Raw genomic sequence first — 13,947 nt, 5'->3', positions numbered from 1 at the left:
CGGCCATGTCTACACTTACCGGGGATTGACACTGCTGCGACACTTCACTGCTGTGAAAACCTGCTTAATCGACTGCAGAGCGCTCTCTGGTCGACTCCAATACTCCACTGGAATGAGAAGAGTAAGGTAAGTCGAAGGGAGAGCATCTCCCGTCGACGCAGTATGGTGTAGACACCACAGTAAGTCAACCTAAGCTATGTTATTCACGTAGCTGGAGTAGCATAACTTAGGTCTACTTACCGCGGTAGTGTAGACAAGGCCTACGTGAATAATGTAGCTGGAGTCAATGTAGCTTAGGTCGACTTATTGTGGTGTCTACATTGCGCTGAGTCGACGGTAGACGCTCTCCTGTTGACTTACCTTGCTCTTCTTGTTCCGGTGGAGTACCGGAATCGACCAGAGAGCGCTCTGCGGTCAATTTAGCGGGTCTTCACTAGACCCGCTAAATCAACCCCCGCTGCATCAATCGCAGCAGCGTTGATCCCCGGAAAGTATAGACATGGCCAAAGACAGGATGAATTGCAGATAAAAGGATAACTGTTAGAACTTGTGTTTATCACTCACATGAACAGTCATTCACTCAGAGCTGGACTGTGACCACACCTGATTCACGCACACAACTTAACAGTCATCAAATGATAATGACATTTAGTCACTGCCAATCTAGATGAATAGAGATTAAAAGTTAGAGGCCAGATCTAGAGATAGCATCACCCATCCAAGAGTCAGTTTTGTTATGGTGGTAGATATGAGGCATCCTTGAAAATATTTATCATGTTTAGATGGTGATACCTTGCAATGGCCAAGTGGAACCAGGATCAGCAAACTAGAATTCTCTCTCTCTCTCTCTCTCTCTCTCTCTGTAAGTAAGATGGAGAGAACTCATATTATCTTTTTCTTTTTAGGAATTCTCCCTTTCCCTTTATAATGATATAGGAGCTGTTTTGATTTTGTCTTTTGGAACACAAATCATCCCATTAACTAACATCGATCTATTCATCTGTCTATCCAAACAAATGCTGAGGTTAATACAGATATTGTAGTCTTGATAACCCATATGGTCTTCTTCTGTCCTATTAATGTTCCTATAAAACTGCCAAAGTCTTGTTGCCACATTTTTAAAAGTCCTTTTTCTGTCTAATTCCACTTTGTCGGTGCATTATCATTAAGTTTCCAAGATGTTAGGTGGGTGTTACTTTTACAAGATATATTTTTCCTTTTTATGAGGTTACACCACCTTTTTTCTTCATTAATACTTCACTAAATAATAATGAAGAAAAATGACATCCCAAAGGAAAATGTTTGCTTTTTATTGTCGTTTTAATACAAAACACTGAAATGGAAAAAGAGCCCACTAGACATAGCATTTCCCCGATCTACCAGAATTATCAAATACAATCAGCATATCTTTCTCTGTGATCCTGTGACACATAACTCAGTGTAGCATGGTCCCAAGGAACTGACTCTTTTTACAGTGCTATGTGTATGTGTCTGTCTGTCTCTCTGCTGTTTACCCACCCTGGCCACAGTTACATGCAATCTTTGTAATGTACGAGAATGTAAGTATCAGTGCCTAGAGACACTGTTAATAGAAAGAGCGATGGACTGGGATTTGGGTTTCCAGTTCTTTTCCCATCTCTTCCCCAGCTTGCTGATGACATTGGGTAGGTAATGTATCCTCTCTCTTTCTTCATGGCTGTTTTATTTTTAAAAAGTTAACTAAAAGAAAGGGTGTTTAGCAAGTTACCTTATGTCCTTATTGTTGTATCCTTGGGACCTATGAATTTGCTTGGCTGCACAAATGGTCTTTACATTTACCTGCTAAACGTGTTTCTTATTCACTGTATTTTTGTTTTCATTTAGATCCTGAATTTGCTTGAAGTTAGTAAAGATTCCAGATATAAAACTAACAAACTCCGAGTGCATAACAGGAAAGAGCTTATTGAAATATTATCAGCCCGGTGAGTTTATTAAACTGGAAAATATTACCGTAGTATATTAATCAACATGGTAATGTACAAAAACGTTGTCTCATAATTTGCAAGTTTGCCACTACTTTTAATCTTTTGGAGTATTTTCTTTTTGTAATTTATTTAGACACTTACTCCTTTTAAAAATGTTGTGTTTCATGTTTCGGACTAGTAAGTGAGCAAGCAGCTAAGTAATAGCTTTACAGTAAAGTTACACTGTGGCTTCAGTAACCTGGATCTCATTTAAGAAGGCAGTGCTTTCCACGTGCACTTCTGGTCGGTTGTGGATAAGGGTCACTCTTGGACAGAAGGTTCTTGGTGTTGAATTTGCTGCCTTCAGGGATGGAGTTTAAAGTTTATTCTGAGGGCTCTCAGTTCCAAGGGATCTTCTACTTCGGAGATCTTAATCTACTGTTTCTGCATTGAGTTAACCTAAGAGTTCCTGGAAGACCTGCAGCCATTTAGTTCAGATTTTCTAAAAGACCTGAAGGTCATCCTGGTATGTTTAAGATCTCATGTCTGTGGAGTCCTTCTCTACTTAGATGAAGAGGATGGTGATTATGAAAAATAGGAGGAAGAAGACTGCCAGGACCAGCTATTTGCTTTGTGTCCTGTTCTGGATAAGAATGTGGGCTACCCATCTGTATAACCCAACACAGAGAGAACTTCAACAGCTCTCAGGACTTGTTGGAGTGAATAGCAGAGACATTAAGTCTTGAGCTTTCAATGGTCCAAGCAAAGGAACAACCAATATTTTGATATTTTAAGACTGGGGCATGTCTCAGTGCCTATAATTCTCTATTATTCACAGAGCAGATTATTTGTGCACTAGAGAATCTCCTTTCCACTTCACCTGGTTACTATATGTTTTGGTACCAATTATCTTTTTTTTCAGTTGTAATGAAATGGAATTACTTTGCACTCATGAGATCCTAAAGAATATTTAATTCTTTCCTGAATGATTGCTTCTGTGTATTCCACAGTAGGTGTATGTGCTCGCCACTTGCACCGGTGCCAGAAGTTTTTCCCCTAGCAGTACCCGTAGGGGAGCGCTCCAGTGACCCCTGGAGTGGTGCCTCCATGGCGCGGTATAAGGGGCGCTGCGCACTCCCCGCATCCTCAGTTCCTTCTTGTCACCAGTGAAAGTGCTTGGAAACTGCTCTGCTCCAGCTTTGCTGTAGCTCGTCCCCAAAACTGCTTGTTCTTTCAGTGTATGGTACCTGTAGTTAGTAAGTTGTTTAGTTTAGCTAGAGTGCCTGGGCCGGGGCATGCGGCATGCCCCGGGTTTTAAGTCGTGCAACACTTGTAGGTGATCTGTGCCACTGAGTGATCCGCACACGGACTGTCTACGCTGTTTGGGGGAAACCCATCTCGGCGATCACTGCAAGATTTGCCAGTCGTTTAAGCCTCGGACGAAGCGAGAAAGGGACATTAGGCTCTGGGCTATTCTGATGGAGTCGGCGCTGACCCCGGCTCTGGTGCGCCGTTCCGAGTTGGCACCGGGCACCATGGTCTCGATGTGTGGTGACCCTTTGGCGCCATCGACTAGTTGGCACTGCTTCCTGTCCACAGGGCCTGTCAAGAAGGCTAGAAAGAGGCCTTCTTTGCTGCGGCATTGGAGTAAACCCAGGACAGAGGCTAGACCCATGTCGGGCAGTCCTTGATCCCCACCGGCCTCCAACTCAAGTTGAGCGGAGTAGCCTGGCCTATTTGGAATCAGGCCTCCCCGGATGTCCGGATGCCCTCCACACGGAGGCGCTGCAGGCGGCCTGGGATGTTATGTCCATGCTGGTACTGGGAGCACCGCCGATGTCGGCCCTGCGACCCAGAGGCAAGTCGCCGCTGGGATCTCTGCAGTCAGCCCCGGCTTGGTACCAGTCTCGGTCAACCGAACGTTCCCAACGCCGTTTGCAGCCCAGCGACTGTTCAGGGCAAAGTCCACATGGATCACCCTTGATGCCCACCAGACTGGTTGGGTTCCGTCTGACCGAGACTCTCGGCATAGCTCCACCTCGAGGAGTGAACACCAACAGGACCGAGGCAGACAACGCCAAAGGTCCTCGTTTCAGAGGGGCTATCGCAGCTGTTCACGGCATGAACGTTGACGTCATTCCCATTCGTTATCCTGCTCCAGGATCCTGCCACAGCATTGCCTCCACAGTCTTGGGCATCGATTGCCGGCATGGGGCCGCCCACCAGAGCCAATCTCGGAGCAGCTGTTACCGACAGTACCGGTCCTCCACATCGGGATCACGGTCCCGTGATCGGCATCGCTCCTGGTGCCGCTGATCCTCCCGGTCCAGGGACAGTGGCAGGTCGTATGTCAGCCTGTACTCCCTTCGTAGTCATCCATCGATGGGCCAGGCCAGCCAGGCTGAACAGCTGGCTCTGCCGGTGCCACATCAGGTGCAGTGGCACTGGGCCCTGTGGCCAGCCCAATGGTACCAATGGGCACCGTGACCCCCAACGCAGCCCCCACTGGGGGCTCGCTCGGTAGCCGGAGCCTCAGAAGGACCATCGGCCTCCCTCTCCAGACCTCCAAGGAAGGAGTCGGTGGGACGTACATCCTCGGCACTGTGCCTGGAGACTGACCAGACAGTGGACCCTCCGGTGCCAGTGGACACACAAAGTTCTGTGCCGGCCTCTTCACCATCCCTGGATGAAGTGATTACAGCCCCTCCTCCCTCCGTCCCACAGGAGGACTTTAGGGCCCACCAAGAACTCTTTAAAAGGGTGGCATCAAGCTTCCATCTCCAAACAGAGGAGATGGAGGAGCCCTCGGACTTCCTGTTTAAAGTATTGTCCTCCTCGGCACCTGGCTGGGTGGTCTTGCCTCTCCACGAAGGGGTGGCGAAAATTTCAAAGGCCCTGTGGCAAACCCTGGCCTCATTGGCCCCCATCTCTAAGAGAGCAGAACGCAAGTACTTTGTACCCGCATGAATACTTATACACCCACCCTGCTCCTAACTCTCTGGTGGTTGACTTGGTCAACCACGGGGAAAGGCAGGGCCAACCAGTCCCTACCCCGAAAAATAAAGAATCAGGGAGGCTGGACTCATTTGGAAGAATAATTTATTCGTCCTCAAGCTTCCAGTTACAGGTGGCGAACCACCAGGCTCTCCTGGGCCAGTATGAGTTCAATCTGTGGGGCTCCCTGCCCAAGTTTGAGGACTCCCTCCAGGAGCACGACAGGAAGGAGTTCAAAGTACTGATGGAGGAGGGCACAGCGGCTGCCAGGGCAACCATGCAGGCAGCTTCGGATCCAGTGGACATGGCCGTGCGGTCCAGGGCCTCCGCGGTGTCCATGAGAAGGGCATCATGGCTCCTGCTCTCTGGGCTGTCCAGTGAGGCACAGACCTCCCTGCAGGATCTCCCGTTTGACGGCAGAGCTCTGTTTGTGGAACAAATGGATACAAAGCTGCATGGCCTGAAAGACTCCCGCACGACTCTCCAGACTCTGGGACTCTATGTTCCGGCTCCGGCTAAACCTAAGTTCAAGCCGCAGCAGACTCCCGCTCAGGCCACCCATGCAAAATACGAGACCGCTTATAAGAAGTCGCAGGACTGTAAGAGGCACCCACAGAGGCAGTCTCGGCCTGCCTCCCAGCCTGGGTCCTCCAAGGGCAAGCAAGCGGGGAAAAGGCGGTTTTGACAGGACGCCTGGGGCGCCTTGCCAGTTCTCATCAGGGATCCACCCTCAATAAAGCTTCTCTTCTCCAATCGGTTGTGTGTTTTCCTCACGGAGTGGTCGCGGCTGAGCTCGGACTGATGGGTCCTCAACACCATCTCCCGGGGTTAAACCCTCCAGTTCACTTCCTCCCTGCCCAACCACCCCCCGCTCCTGTCCCTCCTGGGAGACCCCTCGCACAAGGCTCTGCTCAAGCAGGAGGTGGGGCGGCTCCTGGGCCTAGGAGCAATGGAAGTGGTACCAGGGGAATTCAAAAGCAAGGGGTACTACTCCCACTATTTCCTTATCCCAAAGGCCAAAGGGGGGCTCAGGCCCATCTTGGACCTGCGAGGCCTGAACCAGTACATGGTGAAGCTCAAGTTCCGCATGGTCTCCCTGGCCTCCATCATCCCCTCCCTGGATCCTGGGGATTGGTACGCCGCCCTCGATCTGCAGGACGCGTACTTCCACATTCATATATTTGAGGGGCACAGATGCTTCCTCCGTTTCATGGTGGGGCAGGAACACTACCAATTTACAGTCCTCCCGTTTGGCCTGTCCACTGCCCCCAGGGTATTCACGAAATGTATGTTGGTGGTGGCGGCCCACCTCAGGCGCTGGGAGGTCCAGATCTTCCCCTATCCGGATGACTGGTTGGACAAGGGCAGCTCCTGGTCGCAGGTGCGGGATCACCTGGCACTCCTCCTGTCCACATCCGCCACTCTGGGCCTGTTGGTAAATGACACCAAGTCCATGTTAGTCCCGGTACAATGCATAGAGTTTATCAGGGTAGTCCCGGATGCCTTGTTGGCCAAAGCCTCCCTCCCACCAGACAGGTTCGAGACCCTAAAGGAGCTCATTGGCACAGTCACAAGGTTTCCAGTGACAACAGCCAGAGCATGCCTCCAGCTCTTGGGTCACATGTCAGCGTGCACATATGTGGTCTGTCACGCCAGACTCAGGATGAGGCCCCACCAGCTCTGGTTGGCCTCGGAGTTCTCCCAGGCCAGGGACAGGATGGACAAAGTCCTCATGGTGCCCGAGCCAGTGATCACCTCCCTACGGTGGTGGTCCACCCTGAGAAACATGCTCCAAGGGGTTCCGTTCAGGGGCAGGCCCCATTGCTGGAACTAGTGGCCGACGCGTCGGACCTGGGATGGGGGGCTGTAGCGGGGTGGTCACCCGCTCCATCCCTGGAAGGGTCAAAGCCAGCCCTGGGAGAGGGCTGAGGCTCTGAAGCGAAGTCTGGGCTGATTGGGGAAGGCAGTAACAGCTGGGCCCATGCCCCAATCAGGCCCAGCTGGTCCCTATAAGAGGCTGCGAGCCAGGAGCCCAGACACTCTCTCTCTGCCTGTAGAGAGAGAAGGGCCTGGCTGCCGGGGAGCTGAGCAGGTACTGAGAATGGAGCAGGGCTGGGGGAAGGCTAGAGGATCTGGGGAGCTCCAGCCTGGAAAAACCCCAGGCTGAAGGCCTAAGGTAGGTACTGTGGTTGCAAGGGGCAGCCCAACGTTAGGCAGAGGCAGCAAGTCCAAACCCCCCTTGCCAATGATGAGTGGCCTTTACAGACTGCAGTCTGCCCCAGTGAGCGGGAGCTAGATGGTGACTGGCAGTTAGCCACTGAGGCGAGGTGGGGATAGGGGGTTGGGGGGTTCCCCTGAGTGGGGAGACCCAGATTGGGGGTTGCTGCAGCGGGCAGAACCCCTGGGTAAAGGGGCATTGGGGTCCGGGAGGGACATGGGGGCCAGTGGAAGCAGGACATTGGCCAGCAGAGGGCGCTCCAGAGGTTGGAGAGCTAATTCCCAGGACGACCGGCGGGAGGCGTTGTGCCGGTGAGTCGCCCCCCCGCTACAGGGGCCCATGTGGGGAGTGTTCAGACCCAAGGTCTGTGGTCGGCTCAGGATCTGATCCTCCACATAAACGTCAAGGAGCTCAAGGCGGTACGGCTGGCGTGCATGGCCTTCTGTTCGCATCTGGAGGGTTGGGTGGTCAGCGTCCTCACGGACAACACGACCTCAATGTTCTATATCAACAGGCAAGGCGGGGCCCAATCCTCTGCCCTCTGCCACAAATCCCTCAGACTGTGGAACCTTTGTATAGCCCACAACATCTGCCTACAGGCCTTCCATCTGCTGGGTGCCCGGAATGCGCTGGCAGATCAGTTGAGCAGGAACTTCTCTCAGCACGAGTGGTCTCTCCACACAGAGGTGGTGCACAGACTTTTCCAAGTGTGGGGAACTCCCCAGGTGGACCTTTTCATGACTTGGCAGAACCGTCGCTGTCCCCGGTTCTGTTCCCGGGGAGGCTGGAACGGGGCGCTATCTCCGATGCCTTCCTTCTGTCCCGGTCAAGCCAGTTTCTTTATGCCTTTCCCCCATTCCAGCTAATCGGCAAGGTCCTAGAAAAGATAAAGTTGGACAAGGCCCAGTCCTTCTGATGCCCTCACAGGCCTGACCGTCGCCCCGTGGTTGCTGTTGCCGTCTCGCTCGGACCTGCTCTCCCAGGACAATGGCCGCCTCCTCCACCCCAACCCTGCAGCACTCCACCTCACGGCGTGTCTGCTCAATGGTTAGGTAGGGAGGAAAGGACGTGCTTGGAAGGGGTTCAGCCTAGAAAGCAGGCGCCTCTCCACATGCTGAGCCTACTTGGTAAAGTGGTCTCAGTTCTCCAGATGGGTGGATGAGCAGGGCGTTTCCCCGGTGGCTGCCCTGATCCAGCTTATTCTGGACTACCTCCTTCACCTTAGAGCCCAGGGCCTGGCGCCCTCGTCAGTCAAGGTGCACCTGGTGGCCATATCGGCCCTCCATCTGCCAGTGCAGGGCCACATGGTATTCCCCCATGCTATGACTGGCCGATTCCTTAAGGGGTTGGATCATCTCTTCCCATATGTTAGACCCCCTGTCTCGCAGTGGGACCTAAACCTGGTGTTGGCCTGTCTCACAGGGCCCCCTTTGAGCCGCTAGCCACATGCTCCTGGTCACACCTCTCGTGGAAGGTGGCCTTCCTGGTTGCTATCACATCAGCTAGGTGGGTCTTGGAACTCAGGGCCATGACCTCCAAGCCCCCATACACGGTGTTTCATAAAGATAAGGTCCAGTGCCGCGCACACCCTTCGTTCCTCCTGAAAGTGGTATCTGTCTATCACATGGGTCAGGGCATTTTTCTGCCGGTCCTCTGCCCCAAGCCCCATGCCTCCAGTGAGGACCACTGCCTCCACTTGCTGGATGTGAGACGGGCTCTGGCTTTCTACCTGGAGCAGACTAAGCTGTTCAGAAAGTCCTTGCAACTGTTTATTGCCTCGGCAGAGCACATGGAAGGTCGGCTGATCTCCATTCAGCAGCTCTCCAACTGGATCACCTTGTGCATCCGTACCTGTTATGGCCTGGCGGGAATCCCTCTGCCACCAATTCTGAAGGCACACTCGACTCGGGCGCAGGCCTCGTCGGCTGCCTTTTTGGCCCATGTCCCCATCCAGGACATTTGTAGGGCTGCTATGTAGTCTTCAGTTCACACTTTCACTCGCATTGTGCGATCGTCTCCCAAACCAGGGAGGACGCCGGGTTCGGCAGGGCTGTGCTCCATCCCAAGAATTTATGAACTCCTACCCACCTCCAACAGAATCACCTACTGTGGAATACACATGAGCAATCACTCGAAGAAGAAAAGACAGTTACCTTTTCCGTAACTGGTGTTCTTTGCGATGTGTTGTTCATGTCTATTCCACATCCCGCCCTCCTTCACCTCTGTTGGAGTTGTCTGCCAAGAAGGAACTGAGGGTGGGGGCAGCGCGCAGCGCCCATTATACCGCACCATGGAGGTGCCACTCTAGGAGTTGTTGGGGCCCTCGCACACCTACTGTGAAATACACATGAGCAACACATCTCAAAGAACACCAGTTATGGAAAAGGTAACTGTCTTCTTTGCATTCTATGGAAGCTTTCTGACCCTTCCTTCCCCATCTCTTTTCAGGTATCCCACTCCTGCCAAAATACTGAGAGACAAAGTAACTTCCCTTCTTCAACTGTTCTTCTTCAATATCATAGGAAGGTGTGCTATTCCCATTATTCCAGCTTCCCCCCACCCCCCAAAACCAAATGAGGGTTGCATCCCCCACTCGCTTTGAGAAAGTTGAGCATGTGTACCCGAAGGTTCAAATTCTGCATTCCCCTCTGTAAAGCCACAAGGCTGGTTTGTGGCTCTCAGTTTAAACAGTATCTTTTAAAATATATCTATCAAGTTGATATGGCACAAATTCCAGAGGTTCTGTATGGGTGAGGATCACTGCCAATACAGAGTTCTCTCCTTTGGACTCTAAGCAGCTCCAAGCATTTTTTGCTAATTGCTTAGCTATACTTTCAGCTCACTTAAGAGGTCTGTATATTCACTACCTCAATGATTGGTTCAAGTCCTTTCATGACTCTAACTGTCCAGACTCAAGTTGAGATACCTATGCAGCAGGGTATGAATAACACATCAATCACAGCAGTCTCTGGTGATCACACCCTGAAACAGTTAAGAATTTCTGATGTGGTAGACAAGTACCCAATGTGACAAAGTTCCTCCTCTATCTTGGTCGGTCCTGCGCTTATTGGCAGATTTTCTTGCCTCAAAGATTCACCATGTGGGTTGGGGAACAGCCCAGAGACCTTCCCTTCTGGAAGAACCCACAGTCCAGGTCAATTGGGAGGTTTGGGGGGAACCCGGGCCCGCCCTCTACTCTGGGTTCCAGCCCAGGGCCGTGTGGACTGCAGCTGTCTATAGTGCCTCCTGTAATAGCTGCATGACAGCTACAACTCCCTGGGCTACTTCCCCATGGCCTCCTCCAAACACCTTCCTTATCCTCACCACAGGACCTTCCTCCTGGTGTCTGATAACGCTTGTGCTCCTCAGTCCTCCAGCAGCACACCCTCTCACTCTCAGCTCCTTGCGCCTCTTGTTCCCAGCTCCTCACACTCGCACCACAAACTGAAGTGAGCTCCTTTTTAAAACCCAAGTGCCCTGATTAGCCTGCCTTAATTGATTCTAGCAGCTTCTTCTTAATTGGCTCCAGGTGTCCTAATTAGCCTGCCTGCCTTAACTGGTTCTAGCAGGTTCCTGATTACTCTAGTGCAGCCCCTGCTCTGGTCACTCAGGGAACAGAAAACTACTCATCCAGTGACCAGTATATTTGCCCTCTACCAGACTCCTGTACCCCACTGGTCTGGGTCTGTCACACCAAGTATGCCTCCAATCTCTTACCCATTGTCTGTCATTGTAATGGTTATAATGGATGGGGTTCACTTAGATCAACCCACAATACAGTCATGATGTAAATCTGAAGGGGTTAAGTATCATCATAATAAATATATTAATTAATACATTAATAATTTAATAATAAATATTGTATAAACATAAAAATAGGTGAGAGCAATTCAGCTGTCTTGTAATGCTTTCTTTGCTTAAATGAGGATCAGGCTGATGCACATCTTCCTGGACAATACTTAAGCCATGTGTACGTAGCTATATGAACTGGCCAGGGAGGAGCTCCTTCTCAGCCATGCTGGTGGGGGGATGTCAGGTTCTGCAAATGGTGTCCCAACTCTGCCATTTTCCAGGAAGATGAACAACATCTCGACATCTTATCTGAGCCAGAAATTCACTGCTCAGTATAAATAGTTTCTCAAGGGAACTATGGTAATTTTGTCTTTCACAGGTGGGGAAAACGTCTTAGACCTCTTTGCCACAAAAGAAAAGATGGAGGTTCTTTGATTGTGTTCGAGAGGTGGCTCAGATTCTTTCAGTCCTTCTGTTGGTCTAGAGTCAGGAGATACTTTGTGCCTTTCCTCCAGTACCTCTGGTCATCAGGAAGTTCATACAGCACAGAGTTCATGCATTTTGGTTCACTGATTCTCAATCTCAGACTTGCTAGGTCTGCCACATCTCCTGTCACAAGGCCAAAGTCAGGATACTCCGATATTAGGGGTGATGTGGGCTCTATAGGCTCTTTATCCAGACTCAGTATTTCTACTCTGAGTGGACTGGGCCATGGCCTGTTGTCAAGTTCCCATTTGGGCTCTTCCGAGGAAGTTTAACATGTCTCACTTGGAGCCTTCAGAGCAAGAGACTTATGACTCCAAGTGGAAGAAATTTTTCCTTGTGCTCTAATGAGCACTGTCATCTCTTCGCTTCCACAGCCTCTCTATGTTTGAACTATTTGTTACCACTAAAGCACCCTGAATTATTCTGGAGTACTGTCAAAGTCCATCTGGCAGCCATATTGTCTGAAAACACAAGGATTTTGTAAGTTCCTCTGGCAGCCATATCAGCTTCAGTGCAAAGATTTTCAATCTGTGCACATTCTTTCATGAGACAGTAGTAAAGAATCACAGAAAGAGCCACGAGTACTGAACAAGATATGCTGTTAGAATAAGGAAGACAATATTATTCCTAAAAATAATTTGCCCGCCTGTCTGTTGGTCTTCTTCATTTCAGGACTTCTGCCTAAACTTTCTTTAGCCCCTCTTCTGCCTGGCTTCCTGGTAAAGATTTAAAGAAACGGCAAAGATGTCACCACACTGTCTATCAGTAATACGTTTTTGAAATGGTCTAGTTTATTTTTTCTCACTTATTTGTGAGCCACTGCTGTTTTGGGACTTAATTTTAGTGCATCCAAAGCAGCTGGAATCCCGGTTTCACAAGGATATCTAAGGTAGTAACCTAAAGTTCAGTTCATACCTTTAATCTCAGCATCAGTAGCTTGTCCTGGTCGCTAGATCTGGGGCTCCGTTTGGGAATGCTGTTCTGCCATCTTTGTTTAATTGCTAATCCTCATATCAGCAAATCCTCAACCCAACAAATGGGTTGTTGCTGGTAGCTGCTCTTGAATGTAGACGCTATAGGCACAATACTTGAAGAAGAAAGAAGGCTAGCATTCAAGGTATGCTTATTCTTTGAGTAGATTCCTAGCATAAATTCATACTACCCACCTGCCTTCCTGACATCTCCTCTTTTTCCATTGAATTCAAATTAAGTTGAAAGGGGCTGAGGTGGAGTTGGGACTGCGTGCAGCCCCCCAGGCATTGTTGCTTTCTAAAATCTTCAGTGTTTGACTTGGCACCGAGGGCATATGCGCCTTCCTAAGAAGGGTGAATCTGTGTTGACAGTCTACTGGAAGGAAAACAGCTGCTGGTGATTAACCTTTCTCTTTTGTTAATAGGTGTTTAATTCCTTCAGATGTTTTTGTTGAATGCCAAATCCTTATGTTATTCAATTTAATTTCTCAAGTTGTTTCATCAGCCTTTTTTTTTTTTTTTTTGGTTACCTCTTTTTGTGACAACCTCTCACATTTGGTAAATATAGAGAGTAACTCCAATGCAAGTATTTTCCCATCACCCTCAATGGTAAAGAAAACAACGATATTGTGTGCAATTCCTGTATCCTCTTTAATTTCCCATGTTACACCTGGGGGACCCATTGGTTCTCCTGCAAGTTTCCCACTTGTGATCTGCTTACAGAAAGTCTTTTCTTAATCATTTTTATATCCTTAGCTATTAGTTCATCAGATGATCTCATTGCTGTCTCAGTCACTGTTTTACATCTTGGTCGCCAAAGTTTATGTTCTTTTCTATTAGGCATCACTTAGGCTATGTCTACATTATGAGCTAGGGGTGTTAGAGTTGTGCTTGGCACCGCTAAGCTGTGCCGCTGTTGCCTGTGCTACCATGGCTATGCTACTATTTATACTCATGCTAGCTCTCACTGAGCTACCGTGAGTATGTGTACATAGGCTGGGGAACCACACCCCTAACTCATAGTGTAGGTGTAGTTTTAGGCTGAATTTCCATGTAATTTATGTGCAAGTACAGCTATTGCTGTGCACGCACTTTGAGTTTAGATGTCTCCAATAGTGATTTGTTATGTGATGTTATTGTGAATTCATCTGGCATTCAGTGCTGAAACACTGATGGTAACAAATGTTGTAGGCATGTGTTTCTATACACATTCCATGGAAACTTTGCATTTATTTGCTATTGGATAGTTATTTGTAGAGTGGCCAAGTTTGATATGGTAAGCTTTGAAATGTAGGTACTTGGAGAGTTAAGTAAACAGGTCTTGTTCATGAGTACTGGAAAATTTCAACCCAGAGAGGCCTTCCAGTTGTGTTTAAAAAAAACAAAAAACAAAGTGAATCTTTCTGAAAAGAAAATCAGTTCATCATGATATGGGCTCCCATAGCAATCACTAAACAAATTCACATCATCTGGAGACTTAAAATATTACAGACTTAGAATCAGAACTGTTAGGTCTGGAATGTACCCTAGTAGCACATGTATT

General features: G+C 49.3%; 1 protein-coding gene across 3 annotated transcripts in view; it reads left to right on the top strand.

Annotated features, from left to right (window-relative positions):
* SUGCT (succinyl-CoA:glutarate-CoA transferase) overlaps positions 1-13,947 on the top strand; it is a 483,356-nt gene that overhangs the window by 207,286 nt on the left and 262,123 nt on the right. For all 3 annotated transcript variants that reach the window (XM_054019420.1, XM_054019419.1, XM_054019421.1), the window contains one exon: positions 1,864-1,961. In XM_054019420.1, coding sequence (XP_053875395.1) covers positions 1,864-1,961 — 98 coding nt within the window. The remainder of the gene's footprint in view (positions 1-1,863; positions 1,962-13,947) is intronic.

Source organism: Malaclemys terrapin, chromosome 2, assembly GCF_027887155.1.
Source record: "Malaclemys terrapin pileata isolate rMalTer1 chromosome 2, rMalTer1.hap1, whole genome shotgun sequence".
NCBI lineage: Eukaryota > Metazoa > Chordata > Testudines > Emydidae > Malaclemys > Malaclemys terrapin.
Note: the sequence above shows the minus strand (reverse complement) of the source record. Positions and strands in the feature narration are given on the sequence as shown.